The sequence below is a fragment of the Haplochromis burtoni genome, unplaced genomic scaffold (genome assembly GCF_018398535.1).
Source record: "Haplochromis burtoni strain Fernald_Lab_line unplaced genomic scaffold, NCSU_Asbu1 Contig_3, whole genome shotgun sequence".
Classification (NCBI taxonomy): domain Eukaryota; kingdom Metazoa; phylum Chordata; class Actinopteri; order Cichliformes; family Cichlidae; genus Haplochromis; species Haplochromis burtoni.
This window is the reverse complement of record NW_024582364.1, coordinates 2,946,707-2,965,423: the sequence shown is the minus strand read 5'-3', so window position 1 is coordinate 2,965,423 and position 18,717 is coordinate 2,946,707. Positions and strand designations below refer to the sequence as shown.

The 18,717-nt window shown below is 39.1% G+C and overlaps 1 protein-coding gene across 2 annotated transcripts in view; it reads left to right on the top strand.

Annotated features, from left to right (window-relative positions):
- The window catches only part of LOC102292812 (adenylate cyclase type 1), a 37,634-nt gene that overhangs the window by 13,149 nt on the left and 5,768 nt on the right, over nucleotides 1-18,717 (top strand). For both annotated transcript variants that reach the window (XM_005912682.3, XM_005912683.3), the window contains exons 4-11: nucleotides 2,703-2,814; nucleotides 12,279-12,406; nucleotides 13,433-13,591; nucleotides 14,064-14,205; nucleotides 15,818-15,973; nucleotides 17,708-17,905; nucleotides 18,002-18,099; nucleotides 18,255-18,339. In XM_005912682.3, the coding sequence (XP_005912744.1) occupies nucleotides 2,703-2,814; nucleotides 12,279-12,406; nucleotides 13,433-13,591; nucleotides 14,064-14,205; nucleotides 15,818-15,973; nucleotides 17,708-17,905; nucleotides 18,002-18,099; nucleotides 18,255-18,339 (1,078 nt within the window). The remainder of the gene's footprint in view (nucleotides 1-2,702; nucleotides 2,815-12,278; nucleotides 12,407-13,432; nucleotides 13,592-14,063; nucleotides 14,206-15,817; nucleotides 15,974-17,707; nucleotides 17,906-18,001; nucleotides 18,100-18,254; nucleotides 18,340-18,717) is intronic.

Genomic DNA, 18,717 nt, shown 5'->3' with positions numbered 1-18,717 from the left:
TGTCAGCTTAAATCAGTCATGTAATTTGGAGGTGCGGCACACAGAGGGTTAATAAAACTCACCTTCATTCTATTTCTGGAGTTTAACAACAAACATTTTTCCACCAACACAAAAGGGGTGTTTTTGTTTTGTTTTTTAATTTTTTGGTCGTAAGCAGAGAGTGCTTGCTACCGCTGTCCTAAGTAAACGTGATGAAAGTATTCAGAAAAAAACACCATATATATATATATATATAATCATGGTTGATGCATGAACATTTTAAAAGTAGTGAAGAGATGGGAGAAACACCCTTCACTGCATAGTTTGTCCACTAGAGGGCTTTCTGCAAATTACCTGTTGGCTATGTATGTATTTGGAAATTCACAAACACAACAATCAGCTAGTCATTTGCCTTTATCAGGCAAATATCATAATAAAAACATGTTTTATATCCAAATTTGTGCCAACACACTTGACTGGGAAATGAATCAAGCATAGCATTCAACTTATTTATGTTCAGCCATGTTAGTAAATGACAAGAAAAAATAATCATAATGTCTTCTATTATTTTGTTCTTCCTTTTTGTAAAACAGAAAAGCTGAAAATTCGTGGATCACAACAATCATTATATTTTAGCATTAGCATCTACTGTAACCAGTAGATATTTATTCTAATGTGATTACAAATCTAGAATAAATGTAACTGATACTCAAACCTGCACTTTACTCAGTTTAGTTCTCTTTAGAGTTTTAGTCCATTCAAGTTGAAGTGTTTACACTAACATGGTATTTAACATTGCAAGTATTTGTCAGCCCCAGATGGTTGCCAATTAAAACAGTAACACAAACTGAGTCCGCTGCCCCTCATTATGGTGACATCTGTGAGACAGCAAGATGACATTTAGCAGCTCTCTTCTCTCAGAGATCCAGCACTCTGTCACTTTGTGAAAACTCAAGCCTACATGAAAGCAACAGTCTGCCATCAGTATGAGATGCAGACATGCTGGTTGTTCGGGACAGTTAGTATTTGGTGACTGATCGAGTTCACACTCTTCACTGCCACATAGAACTCATTGCGAACACTTTTCATCACAGAGTTCTTTGGGGTATCTGCTCAAGCTGTATTAAAGTATTAATGTGCACAACAGGATGTTAAACTCTTCACACTTTTGGAAAACAAAAATATAATCTGAAATAATTCTATGTCCGTTCTCTGACAGGGGACGTTTTGCCTATACACACAGGATGGACCTACCATTTGAACTACTATAGTGTTATACAGAATATTTTGCGTTTTTTCTTTTTTAACCAACGGGGCAGCAGGGCTGGTTTTAACCTGAACCATCCATCTAAACCATCAGGCTATTAAGCTTGTATCTCACTTACAAAGTCAAAACAAGTAGGCTATGCTAACTACCTTACACTATGGAAACAAGTGCTATCTTTCATGACTCCTCTCACATTTTACCTGTTCAGTGTTATTATTGTCCAGGATTAGATAAAGACTGGGCCAGCTAAGTAAAGTAAGCTGTCTCTCTTTTCTGGGTCCAGTTGTGGTGCCAAAAATCAGGATTAGACTACTCGATGATTAAAACACAGGTGGAATTATAGTTGTGGTTAGGTCGCAAACCACGCAAAGGGCAGAAAAAGCAACGACTGACATTATTAGTCTCGCCCTGGCTCACTGGTTTTCAGACTGTATCTGGCATGCATTAATTCAAATGCAAAAAAGAAATTTCACCCCCACCAAGCAAGTTTTTTTTAATAAATTGGCAAACAATAAAAATGAGTTTAGAATGGAGTGTTTTTGTCAAATAAAATTAAAATAGCATCAAAAAAACCTCTGGGCCTCTAATCCACTGGCACTATAACTCACTAGGTGACCTCTATGACACTCTATTATGTGGTCTGGCCAGTCATGGGGTGAGAGGCAGGAAATGCCTTGGATAGGTGGACAACACAGGGAGACAGACAGCCATTAAAGATCCAATTCACACTCGACAGAATCACGAAAAAGAAAAAAAGTCAGGCACAGGGAGAACAAACAAACTGCACACAGAAAGGCATCACCCTAATAACATAATATTGATATAATAATTTGTATTTGATTTCTTTAGAAAACTGTTTAAATCTGATTCACATTTTAAATAAAATCCACACAAAAACACCCAAATGTGTTTTCAGCATACATTTAAAATGAGCTACTGAATCAGCTGACCTCAGGAAGGTTATTCCAATTCACTGACAATGCCAGAAGAGCAAGTGAAATTTAGATGGCTTATTTTGGGTAAAACAAATGCCAGACATGTCAGTTCAGGCACTTTCAGTCCTATATGCAGCCTGTCAAAAGGGAATACCAGTACTCTTGATGGCTGCATTATATCCTAGAATGTCTCCTCTGTGATCCTCGTGAGAATGCTCTTGCTTCTATTTTGAGTGGCTCTGCTTGACTGCGCTGCCAGTCAGTTAGAGAATGGGGCAGGCTCTCTCTCTCTATTTATCTATCTATGTATCTATCTATCTCTGTATATCTATCTAGACTTAATTAATTTAAATGTTGCTTGCATCATTCCAAAGCAATACTCAAACTGATTTTAAAAAGTCATTTTAAGCACATTTCTTGCAGCTAATCTGACCAGGCTATTATTCTTGTTTCATTGATGCAGTTTGCTGTGATTAATTTCCTACATTGACTCAGATTGTTCTTTCCTTTGTCTTTTACAGCATCCTGTTTGCAGATATTGTTGGCTTCACCAGCCTGGCCTCTCAGTGTACAGCCCAGGAACTGGTTAAACTATTAAATGAACTGTTTGGAAAATTTGATGAGCTTGCCACGGTGAGTCAGTCTCCCTTCCTTGAAGACATATCCCTCACTTGCAGCCACTGTTGACATTGTTACAAAGTGGCTTTTTCTCTGTGTGCACACTTTCGCCGCAACACGACACAACTATAGTGTATTGTTGTGAGCATGTGGGGTTTTTGTGCGTATGTGTGTGTGTGTGTGTGTGTAATGCTTTGGCCACAAGCTGTTGGCACATTCCACTAGCTTAGCATGATGTCACTATGAATATTGGAAGCCCATATGATGCTTAATATGATTATCCAGTGCTTCATTTTGAGGAAGAGTTGACAGACCTCTTTAATCTGAGCCAGATTTACCCAGGGCTAAATCTTGCATCCTCTCTGGTTGTTTGAATGAACAAAATGAATGATTTTAAGAGCAAAGTTGTACTGGCCACAGTTGCTCTTGGTTTGCATGTGAAAAAGGTTTCAGCCAACCCATCTGTCGATATTTCACTCTTTTTGATTTTGGTGCTGAAAATCCGCTCGGCTTTTGTCATTAAGTTTTACTGCCACAGTTAATCTATTTGCTTTCCTATTTGACACCATCAGCACAAAATCTTTTAATCAAAACACTGTGCATACTCTGAACACATGCTTCCAAAAAGGTATGATATCACCCCATCACCTGTCATGGAAATTTGGTTAAAAATACTGGATGTTTGGTGAGGAGGTTGAGCCCCTGCAGATCACCCTGCCACAACCTTAGTAACATATAATCTGGCCTCTGTTACTTACACTAGCCACATACCCTTGTCAAATCCATTAATCCACGGGATTACAACCAACCCCTTTTTTGCTTTCATAGAAGGTTTTACTTGGCTGTGTTGAGAGCTTGTATTTTTAACTTGTTTGTTTACAGATTTAAATTTAGAACTGCCTAAAATGAGAGCTCCATGCATTTGACATATTGTCAAATAAATGTCATCGCCTTTCTAATTAATCTGTGTTCAGTTAGTTTCCCTTATTATTGTTGGTTTGAATTTCTGTTTTCATCCCATGGAAAGTTGCTGTTACTCTGCTATTTTATTAACAAAGTGATTCCTTGTTCTAAAACATACCAACTTGAAACGACGTGGCAGATACATTTTCATCACTCGCAGATTTTTGGCTAGAAGAAGTTATTTCTACATTCTATATCTAGAAGATGCCAGTTTTATTGCTGTTGTGAGTTTTGCTGTCTCACTCATTTACTTACAAATAACGTGAATGGGCTGATCATCTTTTGGCCACTTCCTGGGAGCCTGATGTTACACCGAAAGGTTGTCCCCAGCCACGAAGCTTGTCATCAAATGCCCTGACCCAAAACCTCGCTCGTATTGATCGACTTTGGCAGGAAGTGGCAAAGCCAGTGACTCATAGCTGTGGTCACTGTGGGCACGCAGACTCCTCTTGCTCCATACGAAGAGCGGGCGATGCCACATGGCCACCAGGCATCATCTCATAATACCATTCCAGCACCATCCCCACACCACCTGTCCACGCTTTGGACTTGTCAAGCTGCACGGGAAGTGGGCCAGGAACACAGCGTTCTCCTAAAGTGCTGTGGATGTAGCAGACCAAGTCTTCTCTCTTCTCTCAAAAATTCTCAACACAAACGGAAATAAGGCATCAAATCTGAAGCACGCTTTATGAGAATGCCTATACTAACTGTAGTTTCATCTCCTTTTAACCAGAGGGAGCTTGGGAGTCTGAATTTTTATACCACATAAGCATTAGAGTGAAAGAAATACTATAAAATTTCAGCATGTCAGCTTTTTCACCACTTTTGAACTATGTCTTAAGATTATTTAGGACTAACATATACAGAAGTAATGGGATATCTCTGCTAGAAAGAGAGTGTAATTAAAGACGATAGCGGTGAGAATTGTTTTCTCAGAAAACGTGATAGGGAGTGGCACGCCTGTTTGGTGCTTTCATTGGTGCATCACCATGAAAAAAAAAATTACATAAAAAAATTACATTAAGCATCGATTTGCTTCCATTTGTCTAATTCAGGGCGGTGGTCTGGCTGGAGCCCATCCCACCTGTCGCAGGTTGATGGGTGGGGTGCACACAGGACTGGTCACCATTCTGCAGGGGTAGTGCATAGAAATACACAACCATTCAAGATCCACTTCACACTTAGGTCCAATTTGGATTTACCAACATGTTTTTAGATTGTGGGCAGAAGTCATAGTCCCTGGAGAGAACCCACACAGACATGGGGAAGAACATGCACAACGAGAGCCCCCGGCCAGCTGCTCGGTGATGAATTAAATGTCAAAATTGATCATTTAATTTTTTTAAACAACTGGAGGCTATACTCTTTAGTGTAATTTGATTGGGATGGACTTTTATATGTATGTCTGTCGATATCAAAGGTGGACGTACCTACCATGAATCACCCATTAGTTTCTGAAGTTTTGTTTTGAACCCTTTGAAGCCATCTTGGTTTCAAAAAACCAGGTGTGACAAAAAAAGTCTGACTGTCAAAGTGGTTTCATTCATTGGATTATGACCTGTCAATCACAATTCACTAGCTAGCGAGCACACCACAGGAAATCCTCCATTTTAAAACACAGTATGGTTAGTATTTACAAATTAAACTTTTGTTTTTATTCAGTATTACCTAAAAAGACTGACTGAGCCCATTAACTCATCCGGAAAGTGTTTACAGAGGTTAAGACAGAAACCTATAGCCTTCTATAGAACCAGAAGTCTTTTTGAAACCACAGCTATCGCCACCTGGTGGTCCAGAATGCAGGTTTAAGGCACAGGTTGACCACAGTGGCATTAATTTTTCTTGATGCTTGCTTCTTGCTGGATAAAGGGTGACGAGAACAGTGAGGCTGAACAAAAACATAAAGGAGAAAATCCGAATGTGAGGCCTAATAATGCCAAGACACCGGTGACAGTTTTCTCTGAGTCTACAACCAACACCTATAACTGTGACAGTGGTCTGGGTCCCTTCATACTGTACCAAGGGCTGCATGTAAATAAGCATTGCCCAGATGGTAAGAAAATACAGTACATGTGTTGTCGCACAAGTTAATAGTAGTAATAAATAATTTATTTTTTTTTAAAGCTTCAGGTCTTGGATCAGGTCCAGATTTTCATTTTAAATTTGACGGTTTGACTGGAGCAGCTCTTGAAGCTACAGGTCAAGGTCAGGTTTATGTCTCAGCTGTAGTCTTGTGCAGAATTCTGTGACCTGTCTATTTTATGACGCTACCAGATATTCGCCTCTTAGCGAGCTCATCTGTTACAGTACGCGTGCCAATAACACGTCATCAGATCTTTAAAGGTGTGATTCTTCGCTGGGCTGACAGGAGCATAACATATATTTTATGCTCCTGTCCCCTATTTTTTTAAGAGACAAAGCCTGTATTTCTTGCGCTGTGTCATATTAAGTTGGTGTGTCTGTTGGAGGGGGTAGGGGGGTAGCTTGAAAATTGAAGTTTACAGGAAACCCACTCACACTGATCAGTATTTGCTGTTTGATTCCCACCACCCACATGAGCACAAGCTGGGAGTAATTATAACTCTTCACCACCAGGCTGACTACCACTGAGACCAAACACAAGGAGCGCATCTCAGGAAGGCTTTGAAACCTTATCGTTACTCAGACTTGGTGTTTGCTGAAGCTATGAAAATACAACACACGATTGACACCCAGATTATTATTCCATACATAGCTGAAGTGATCAGATTTACTGTACTGTAGAAATCATCTAAACGTAGCTAGATGTTTTACAAATAATATAGAAAAAATATAGAGAGAGAAACAGAAAGATTGACATTTGCAGTGGTTGTTTTTTAAGGATATGAAGAGATGAGGGACATTTATTTCAAAGACACTAATGTCATTTGGCACACCAAATGGTCTTCTTGAGCCCCCCTCTCACTCTATAAACACTTCCTCTCCCTGGCTGAGTTTCCAGCAATCTGTCCAGCACCCAAAACAACAGTTTCAACTGTGAGAGGAACTGAGATTAATTTATGGTTGTTATGGGTGCCATATAACATTAATAGCTCTGTACTGGTTGAGCTTTTGTGCCCGTATGCGTGTGTGTGTCGTGGCTGTTTCTGCGACAAAGTTTCACAAAGCTTTTCATTCTTGTCTCCCTTTTCTCTCCTCTTGCAACACCTCCCTGCATCACAGCTTTCAGACTCCTCCGCTCCTTGTTTCTCAGCTTTTTGATTGACATGCAGCAGCCTACTTCTCTCAACTCTGTCTTTTATGCCCCGTGGTTCTCCGCACTCTCTTCCTCTTTCATGTTTCCATTTTTAGGATGGCTCAGTGATGTATCTATCTTCTGTCTCTTACTTCCTTGACAAGTTATAGGTTCCTTTTCATTCACTCATACATGACTGTTAGAGCTTATAAAATAACCCTTTTCTGCATGTGCAGGTCATGAATGCATATGATTTGAATGATTGATTATGATTTTAAGAGGATAGCAGTTCACCTAGCTGACAAACAAGTGGCAGTACGATTATTTCCTAGTTGAGTTGTAGTAGAATATCTGCAAGTGATGACTCACCTAAGCATGCGTAACCTAAGATGCAACAATAACATACCTCAAAACCTGTTATTTTCTGAAAAAAATAACTTTAGAAAAGCTGTCTGTACGCCAGTTAGTATGAGCCAAATACAACTGAATAAAATATTAGCCAAAAACTGGATTATTCTTAAATGGAGCACAGGAACTTGTCACTGCCCACATGATGACAGCTGCCTGCCAGAACGGAAAATCTGGGTGTAGACACAATTAAATAACACTGTTTGGGTTTGTCCCATGAGCAGATGCAAAGATTGCTGTCAAGTCCTGCTGCTTCCTTCAGACTCCTGTGCGCTAAACCCAAACCAAACAAGCCAGCGTGGGCTCTTGACTAGGAGAAAGTGGGAAAAAGTGTTTCTGTTTCAAGAAAAAAAATCACATTTAAGGTTTCTATTGCAGTTTTAACAAAAGCTAAACTTACATAATACCTGAAACACAGCATGGTGTAGATTTAACAGGAGGGTCAAAATGTAGCAGGATGAAGCTGAGATTTTGTGAGGTTTTATGATTTTTCTCACACTGTCTATAATGAATCTTTCTGTTGTCTCATTATCTCTGGTTTTAAACAAAGCAATACCACTTATAGAAATGTTTTTCTACTCTCCAGGATCATACACGGATCGTATTGTACTAGTTTACACATTTGTTTAACAAGCAAAATATCCCTGGTTCAGTGCCAGGAGGAGACACGAATCTGTCGGGGTCGGATCAGTGAGGTTATTTAGTGTGAAAAAAGAGCCAGCCAAATCAAACATGCCAACCTGCCTGCTGTGGTGACCTCTTCCCTTGAATAAGCAACTGAAAGTAGCTCTCTTGCTATCATTTTGACCTAAGACCAGACAGAAAGCAAAAAGAAGCAAATGAATTAGGTAGGTCAAATAAAAGGAGGCTGTGTGCTACAAAATAAATGTAGCATCCTGTGAGCTGGATTTTAATTTAGTCCCATATATAATGGCTCTTACATTTTTTGTAACGATACTTCAATGAATGTTGTTTTCCTCAAAATAACTGATATCCTATGAGACTGGTCTTAATGTTGGTCTTAAAATGCTGCACGAGACTTAGTGTCCAAAACGACATTAGCTTCAACTCAGATACATTTTCACCAATTTCTTTATGTTAATTAAAGAAAAACGTGTGTGTTTCCAATTCTGATCAAACATTCAATAACACCAATGCCATCTTTGAAAATAAACCAGTCCTGAAACGCCAAACAGTTGGTATTTGCCATATCTGTTAAATGCTTCACATCTACATTAATAGATTTCTTTTTTATGCCCACTCACTCCAGCCCACAAGGCTGAGTTGGGAGGAGGAAGTGTTGATATATTTTTCATTTGTTGTTGCACAGAAATTAAATCCAATCATTAAAAGAGCTGGTGGCTAAAAGGGAAACATCCACGCATATGAAGGAGATGGAAAAGCATTAATCGGGCAGGGGAAATATTGAGTTACCCCTGTAATAAATCACTCCCTGTATTGATGAAATGTTGACATGAAAAACTTTATAAGCCAAAAAAAGGAACATATGTAATGGCCTTATGTAAAATTCATAAAACTGTTTGACTACTTCTAATTAGCTGCTGCAAAAACATTGCAACTACCAATATGAACAACCACAGGGCACATTCAGGAACACGTGTGGGGAGGGGCATTTGTCTTATGTCCTTTCAGCCCCCAAAAGTTGCAGGAATGGAATCTTTAGCTCATCAACACAGCAGTGATATTTGTCTTCGTACCAGAGGCAAAGAACTGTGTGTACTGCTCTTTAGGGACTTGTAGGAAATTAAGAGATGAGCTGGCTCATCTTTTTGCTTCATAATCATTTATTGAATGTTCCGCTTCCCTGTATTTGTGTCTCTCCTTCCCTTTGTCTGTGTAGACTGAAATGTGTGCTAATTTACATTCCTGCTAATACTACCACACAATAGTTCTGATTGCAGTGCTCAGTATAAATCCTAATCACATTAAGACATGGCAAAAAAGGTTGTCTTAAAACTGCTTTTCTTTCTTTATAAATTGAAGTAAGTGTCAAAATCTACCTAATGTTCTGTAACTAGTTACACTGATGACCACCCAGATTGCCCACAATGCTTCAGTCATATGACACTGGTAATCCTGCTTGGGTCTGAATCAGATCCTAAGCCCTCACACTGCAGCTTAGCACAGGAAAAGTACAAAGTAGGAGACACTGTAAGCACCGGGGCTTTCCCCTGTTTCCTGTAGCTTCAGCTGTGTCTCACTATAGCCCCATCTGTTATTGCTCCACTTTGCCCAGAGTTAGGCTGAAGAGACCTCAGTGGCTCTGTTACAATTTTTTTTTTTTTTTTTTAAAAGTTCTTAGTGGGAGTCTTTACAGTGCTGTGCAAAAGTCTTGAGTCACCTCTAATTTCTTATTTCTAATAGTTTCCTTCCAAGGAGGCTTCTAAGGCTGCTTTCGCTACTCATTTTCAGATGATTTTTATTTTTAAGCCACATTTCATTCACACACAAACACAAAAGCTAACACATAAATGAACCAGTGTTGTGGCAAAACAAAGAAGACAGCATGGCCACAAACTAGCTTTAAATCTTTAGGCACTCTGTTACTAGCAGCCTCTCCTTTTGTTTGTTTACAGATTTAAATTTAGAACTGCCTAAAAAGAGAGCTCCATGCATTTGACTTATTGTCAAATAAATGTCATTGCCTTTCAAATCTAAAAAGATTTGGGGAAACTGAACAAGTTGAGTGCTACTGTTTGTTGAGTCCTAATCAGAAATGGTCTCAATTGAAACGTGGCTGTTTGAAGTCATCCTTAAGGAAGGGAAACAAGGAGAAAAGGAATCCCAGCTCATACAAGAGCTGGACTGAAAATCAATGGCAGCAAATCTTGGAGCGATTCATCCAACTTTGATATTTTTGGTTCAAGTTTTGGAAATATGTACAGATGTTAGGAGACGGCACAACAGAGAGTGTCTAGTATAATGCTATATTTATCATTTAAAAAGAATAGAATTAGTCGCTGTAGAAGGGAATATGCTAGGATTCAAAAAAACAATTTTTTTGTTGAAAGTTTCAAGAGTCCAGTAAAGGCTAGATCATGCTTCTTTCATAGTTGCTGTAGTAAATTCATGCTTTTCTTAATCAACTATATCAAGTGTCAAGAGCGACCAAGGCAGCAAAGGTTTATTGCAGTGCAAAAAAAGAAACCAGGAAGGCAGATAAAAACAGACCAAATTTAGAAAGCTATACATGTTATGTAGCACAATAATGTCATTTTATTTTCGTATCTATTTAAAATAGGCTATTTAAAATTGTAATCCTCATACAAATTAGTTGGTATTCTTTTGATCTTTAGTTCTATATATGGGGCTTTAATTTAAGAGAAAATGTCTTTCACAGAGCAAAACTGCCAAGAGCCGCTCAGCAAACTGCTGCTGCATAACACTCGGTCTTTTGTAGGTTTGTGTCTAAGAATATATTTTGTACAAACAGCCGCCATGCCACTGAGTACTTAAAAAGCATGACCACAGCAGGTAAACTTGCACAAGACAAAGAGCAGCTGCTAACGAGCCCTGGCTATCTTGCCGAATTTCACATGGCTCCCATGTTAAAAATAGAGCACCCGTCTTGTCATGTGCCCACCGATGTGCATAATTATGAGTCTTTGTGCTCTTCACATGCATGGCCAGCAATCCCATTACCTCCATGGAAACAATGAAGGGTTATGAGAAGGCACCCACGGTAACCTGGTCTCCCTGGTAAAATGAATGCCTGTTGCTCATATCCTGTAATAATGGGTTATATTTGTAAGCTGTTTTTTTTTTTCATGCCACTGCTCATTGTGTCTAAAGAGTGAGAGTGAGTAGAGAGTGACTCACCTTATTCCCTAAAATGAAACTGATCCTTTAATATATCACAGCATTGTGGGAGCCATTTTTAGTACGAGTCCATATTTTTAACATTTTTAATGAGATACCGATAAAGAAGCGCAAATATCTTTCTGTCGCAGTCTATTGATTTGTTTGGCCACAGAACTGTCTCGTATACACCGCACAGTCAGTCTCATCCCGTCTTCACAATCAGCTTTTAGATTTTAATGTATGATTTGCACGACCATGTCACTTTCGTGACAAGCTCTCTAATTTAAGTTGCAGGACCATAGGTGGTGTCGATACTGAATGAGCATCAGGCAGTTTCTCTCAATAGCACAGAGGTTAAAATAGAGGGGAGAAAACTAAAAGCTGCTAAGCATCTCAAAAAAGATATAGAGCCACCAAAACATCAACTTTTGTCTTGTGAAGTTCTGTTTTAAAGCCTCAACTTCACTATTTAGTTGTTTTTTGACCTTCTCACCATGCAGCGCACCTTTGAAATGGTCAAAGACACTTAAGAACAAGTTAGAGGCATTGCAGGCCTGAGTTAACAAGGAGTTTCTGTAATGAATTGTTTAAATAATGTGATATTTAAAAAAAAGGCAGAGCTTTTATAACTGTAATGTGATCACATACTGAGTGATAGTGTATTTTGACATAATTTAAATGTACTCAAATCTTATATTAACGATGTTACCATTGCAAGTCTGCAAGTCTGAAACCACCTGCATCATGAACCTAATCAATCTTGGAAACCGAGCAGCCTGAAGCTACACTTACAAATTAAACTGCTGGGTATGGATCACATTAATCAGTGTAAGGGAAAAATTATATTTGAATGACAGGATGTTTCAATCAAAGCATCCCTGCTCTTAGATGCCTCTCGTGTGACTTTGATTAAACTGGAGGAAAGTTGCTTTTTAATGTGTATTTTTTGTCAACATGACTAATTACTATTTTTTGTATACGTTTAAAACTGCTGTAGCATCAGTTTGAATGTGTAAGTAAGGGTGATTTCTTTTCTTAAAAATTCTCCTTAAATTGTCTCTGTGACTGACAGGAGAACCACTGTCGCAGGATTAAGATCCTGGGAGATTGTTACTACTGTGTGTCTGGACTGACACAACCCAAGACCGACCACGCCCACTGCTGTGTAGAAATGGGTCTCGATATGATTGACACCATAACGTGAGTCTCTTATGCCTGTGGTTTTCATGTGTGACCCGAGAACACATTTACCCCTTCCAAACTCTGACGCAAAAGTCTTCAAAAAAACAGCAGTGTTCAAAGTCGGGAGGGGGGAGCTTTAGGGGGGAAGTAATAGGCTATGTTTTTCTTTTTTTTTTTAAATTTAATTAGAAAGTCGCTGTTTTCTTTGTATAGTTTGGAAGTGAAAAAAGATGCACAAGAAAGTTAGAGACGGAGAAGCTCCAGAAGATTACATCAGATGCTTTTCACGATTTGACTGTAAGTCTGTTAATTAAGATTAAGATCAGATTTCTCCACCAACACTGATTAAATAAAAATGCCCAGCTTTTCAGTCTTTTTGTTCTCGGTCTATTTTGGTACGTTAGAGCAGAGCAGAGCATTTCTGAACAGCTTCTGGTGCTTGAAGACATCGTGACAGATTGTTATATCTATTTATAAAGGACATTTGTGGAAACAGATTCTTAATTTTGGATGTGTATATCACCTGCATTCGACCTCAATTATTTGTGATCTTAATGTTAATGAGATCGTTTGCTGAATGAATGAAATCAGCGCCGGGTGTACATTTCAAACCATGAAAGAGTTGGCAAATTAGTTGATGTAAACTTCTTATTTAATTACTATATGTGTTCATATACAGTCATACATACATGTAATACATTGTTATTGTAACACTGTGTTTTTTGTGCTGTTTTTAATGCTCTGCCAAATTATAGGCAAACTATTCGATTTAGACAGAGTTGGACAGTTGGGAAAAATGTAGTCACATTATTTGCCAATTTAAAAGATGACAGTTAAAAATTATGGAAGTGTTTGATATTGAAATGGTCCAGATATCATTTAAAAGTATTCAGATTAAAATACACATTGTTTTAAATCCAGTGGATTAGGTTATTAATTATTTTTTAAAGTAATCTGACCCAACTCTGGATATAGATAAAAATATATAGATATTGCCCTGCCATATTACCTCACTGAGACTCTCCATGTTTTTGGTCTGTACAGGTCAGTAGCAGAGGCCACAGAAGTCAACCTAAACATGCGCGTGGGCTTGCATACCGGTCGAGTGTTGTGTGGAGTGCTGGGTCTTAGGAAATGGCAGTATGATGTGTGGTCAAATGATGTGACTCTGGCCAATGTGATGGAAGCTGGAGGACTACCTGGGTCAGTACTCAGCATTTTAAAAGCATACAAGCCTGAACAGCTTCAGACTATTTGTCTCCGCTCTGTTATGGTACCCTGGAAAAAACATCTTGACACATTAAGTGATTTCTAGCAAATAAGGTGTTAATATTTTTTGCTCTAGAATCAGTCTTGTACCCTGTGTTTTTAAAGCATTAGTCGGTGATTTAAGCTAAATCAGGAAACAAGGCCAACTGCAGGGAAGACCCTTATGGTTGAATTTTCCCCACTGGACAAAGAAATAAAGAGAAGCACAGAAGCAGATTCAATTCATCCACAAACTTCAGGCAATGCAATTGTGTGTATCATTACAAACAAATTACCCAAAGAATCTTATTAAGACCCACCAAAGCAGAATTTCACAAGTTATTGTGAACACATCCTTTAGCTCTTGACTCTTCTGCTTATAAGACTTGTTTTAATATTTGCTCTGCTTCCCTTATCTGTACCACAGGAAAGTTCACATTACCAGATCTACACTCGAGTGCCTAAACGGAGACTATGAGGTGGAGCCTGGAAACGGCCATGAAAGGAGCGCCTTCCTTCAAAAACATGAAATCGAAACCTTCTTTATAGTGCCATCTCACCGACGGAAGGTACCCAGTTGCACTTCTGTGTTTAGTAATATTCTGTATTTATATCTTCAGTAAAAATGAATAAAATCACAGCAATAGTTTTCTATTTGTTTAAACCATTGCCTTGGATGAACTTTTTCGTACTGAGACAGTTTACTGTACATATTAGCTTCCATAGGTAATCCATATTAATTGACCTAACTGGTAAATCAGAACAGGACAGGTTGACAAAGCAGGTTTATCCTGGCCAGTCACTATACTTCAGTAGAAGGATCTACTAGAAAACATGCTTCAAAGACTGTAGAAATGTAGTGCAGTTTGACTACAGAGCTCTCACCCATTTGTTGTTGAGCTGATCTCACGTTCAGCCTGTAATGGATTGGACTGGGGCTACAGAGAGAAAGAAGAAGAAAAAAACAGCCCGTGGCATCTATCATCTTAAATTTGCACAGTCCGACAAACTTAAAGAGATATGTGTGTGTCAGTGCATCCACATAAGCATGCACATTTCCAACAGATGTGCCCCAAGCAGCTGGAGAGGGAATTTCAGTCTTGTTACTGTATAACTCTATAAAGCCTTCCTTCTCCTCTCTCCTCTCCTCTCCTCTCCTCCCTTCTACCTGCCTAACAATATTTCTTGCAGCAGGTTTTATGTTATGCAAGCCCACGCTTGCACATAGGTTACATGGTGCCTTATATGAACCTGTTGTATCCCCGTTGCGTGTATTTTTCTTTGAAATGTGAGAGACTTGGCTAATCCTCTAGCTGATGGTTTAACTTCATCAAAGACACGGCTCAAAATAAGATAGGCACAGACTGTATTGTTGGATAGGCTGATATTCTCACTTAGAGACATACGGTGGGGTTACAGATTAAAGGAAAAGCTCAACCCTTGACCCCAACAATTAAGGTTTGAAGTAGTTTCATAATGCTCATAATGTTGCTGGGGGCATTTTGCTGGCATGGTTTGGTTATTCTTGTGCCCTTACAAGGAAGATTCAAATAGTTTTTAGCAATCACTTATAATATATATTAAATCATTTTGTATCTAAATAAGCGCGATCTCTCCCACAATTAGAGTGCCCCCATCCATTGGGTGTCACTGAGTGGTTTGATGAGTATGAAAATAATTGGCACCACCAGCTCTCAACCTTGTTGAATATTTATCAGCAATTTTGGACTGATTTGTCAGAAAAGGCTTGTCACTGTCATCACCTTCCAATAGCTTTTGGAAGAATGAATTTCTGTGTTTCCAGTAGATTTCCAGTGATCTGAAGCTGGTGGACAAATGGCCTTACTAAGAAATGCTATGTTGCATTTTCCCCTCAATTTGCCATTTGTCTCTATTTTCAGCTTTATGTGTTGATGATGACATATTGTTGTTTTTTTCGAATGGTGCTTAAACACACGTTCTTCAACAGTTTACTGAAAGAGAAACGAGGGCATCAGAGTCACCAAAGGACTGATGTACCTTATTTTAACTGCATTGTTGAGCATGAGCATGATAATAATGACTGGATGCATGTGTCAAGTCCATAGTGCCTGTGCATGAATTATAGACCCTTACATAATATATATTACTGTATGGGATATCATGACTAAATACTTGTTCCCATTTCTTATCTGGTGGCAGATATTCCCAGGATTGATTCTTTCGGATATAAAGCCCGCCAAAAAGATGAAGTTCAAAACTGTGTGCTACTTACTAGTGCAGCTTATGCACTGCAGGAAGATGTTCAAGGCTGAGATTCCCTTCTCCAATGTCATGAACTGCGAGGACGGTGATAAGGTATAAACTCTCAGTGTCTGTGTTGACGTTTCTGTGTTTGTTCTTACTGTGATTTCCGAATAGACGCAACACTGAGTGAAAACCTGGTGAAAAAATTAGGCTTGTGTGTTCTGTGTCATAGGAAAAGGGGTAATGGAGCGTCCTTTTTTAAAGGTCCCTATCCAGTCAGTATGTTGGTCTTGGCAGAAATGTCAATGAGCCTGTTAACCCTTTCAGGCTCAAATTAAGTTTTTGTTGCTAATGCACAAAAGAATACCTGCAGTGGTACTTCTGAGTAAAAAAAACTCATAAAATATGTATGTGGGGTAATCAGGTTGTTAGCTTTTAACTGTTGCAACTCTGCAACGCCTGCCTTGAGAGGGTTAATATGGCTAACTGTTAGAAGAAGTGTTTTGTTATTTAACCTTATATGTCTGTAAATTTTTGCACCTACTGCTTAAACAAGGAGTTTCCTGGGTCCGTGTGTGTGTGTTTGTGTGTCTGTTGTACATATTTTCCTGTTAGTAAGTTGTGTAGAATTTATATATAAACTTAAAGGTACAATAATGTTGGTTTGTGTGTAACATATTTTACAAGTGGCTTTTTTCCTAGAAATTTATGGAAGTTTCAGTTTTTAAGATGTTCAAATAATCTTTACCTCACACTGCATGATTATATGTCTCCCCATTAACGGTAATCACAGCATCCTCCCATCAGAGACAACAAGCAGATTAGCATAATACACAAAACAGTAAAAGCTTATGGCCTTTGTCATGGGCAGTTTAGTTGTAGTAAACCTTCCACTGAATGGTAAATTCAAATTCAGGCCACACACACTAGTGCTCAGTGAAAAGATGTATGCATTCAAGACACGAATGCAAGCAATATGAGGGACGAGGGATGAATGAATAGGATAGCTGGTGCAGCAGACACAGTTACATGATGTGTCCCGTGCTGCACTGAGCACAATATAGAACATAAGGAGACGTCAGGATCTGCAGGCCACTGTGTTTCTGCCTTATAAATAAACCAAAACAAGAGAGTGGGGAATGCAAAAAGAAATGGGGGGAGTGAAAATGGGCCAGATATAAAGACTGGACTGGTGAAGGGGATATAAACAGAAATGAATATATGGAAGCAGGTAAGAAAATAAGGAAATAAATATGAAAAAATAAAGACTGAATATACATACGATGAGTGAGTAAGAGCAAGGTGAGGTAAGAAGATGGTATTACAAAAAAACTGAAGTTGAAAATAAGAAGTAAGCAAGTGGATACACTTAGAGAAGAGACAAAGAAAGGAGACAGTGGCACAGGAAACGAAGCAGAAGAAATCAGTGACATCCGTGAGCTGAGCACATCCATGTCATGTCACGAGCTCGTGAACACCGGTGATCCTTGATCATGCTCTGATCACCTACTGTGCTGTGTTCAGATAGCATGCTAACTTACATGAACAAACACACCTACACGTACACACACACATACCCAAGGTGTTTGCTAAGCTGCTCACTTTGGCTGCCGAGGACACAGCAGGGTGCTTTCAGTAATGAAGTTAAGTGTGAAGGCAATGTCCTAATTTGAAAGTATAATCAGCTGCCTGTGTTTATTGTTGACTCTTATTCACCCTTGTTCCTAATATGATAATACTCAGGCATTGCAGAGAATACAGGGTGCTGTATTCACCAAACTATTGTTGTTTAAGCTCTGCATTGTAAAGTGAGTGGAGATTTCTTTTCATTTTGTTTTCCACCAGCGGAGGGCCATGCGAACGGCTCCACAGAAAATGAGGAACCGCTCCAACGCTAACCAGGCTAATGTGATCCAGAGCAGCCCCAGAACACGGGTCAACCGCTACATCGGTCGGCTGATTGAAGCCCGTCAGACCGAGTCTGACACGGCAGACCTCAACTTCCTCACGCTCATGTATAAATGCTCTGAGCGTGAGCACAGGGTGAGGGAAACTGCACTGAGATGTTGCTCAATCATGTTACAATTCCACATTTTATTGTTTGGTTACTCGTTCTTTTTGGGTTTTGCCATTGTGCAGTACCACCAGGTGCCTGATGAGTACTTCACCAGCGCAGTGGTCCTCTCCCTGATCCTAGCTGCTTTGTTTGGCCTTGTCTATCTTCTCATCATACCACAGTATGTACCAAAAATGCTTCTGTGGGTCCCTTCTTTGTCTTTCTTTTTCTTTTTTTTTTCCTTCCCATTATTTTATCTCTCCAGCTGCCTCTTTAACATACCGAAGTCTGTCTTACTAACCCCATCATTCCCCTCTCTCCTTTTTTTTCTCTCAGGGGCACAGTGGTGCTAGTTCTTCTCGTCTTCTGCATCTGTTTCCTTGTAGCTTGTATCATGTACCTCCATATCACTAGAATACAGGTAACTACAGATGCTTTCCTTATCCTATTGAAGTGAAGGTCTTTTTTTTTTTCATTTATTAGAGCATTAACCTACACCACAGATGCATCTACCTTCTGTTATCTGCAGTTTAGAAAACCTGGCAAGGGAAATGTTCTCCTGTATAGGTTTTTGCTGACCAAAGACAAATTATAAATGTATTTTGTGAAACCATGTAAGAACAATTTAATAACCACTAGCTTTGAGGTTACATCTATGCCCCTGTGTTGTATTTAAATTAAAATCGCTCTTCGAGAATTTGACCAGTTTAGAAGCTTTTTTAAGCGTTGTAGCTTCTCACATGCTTGTCTTTTCTCTCTTTTTCTTTCCTCAAACCCAAAAAATTCTTGTCCATCATAA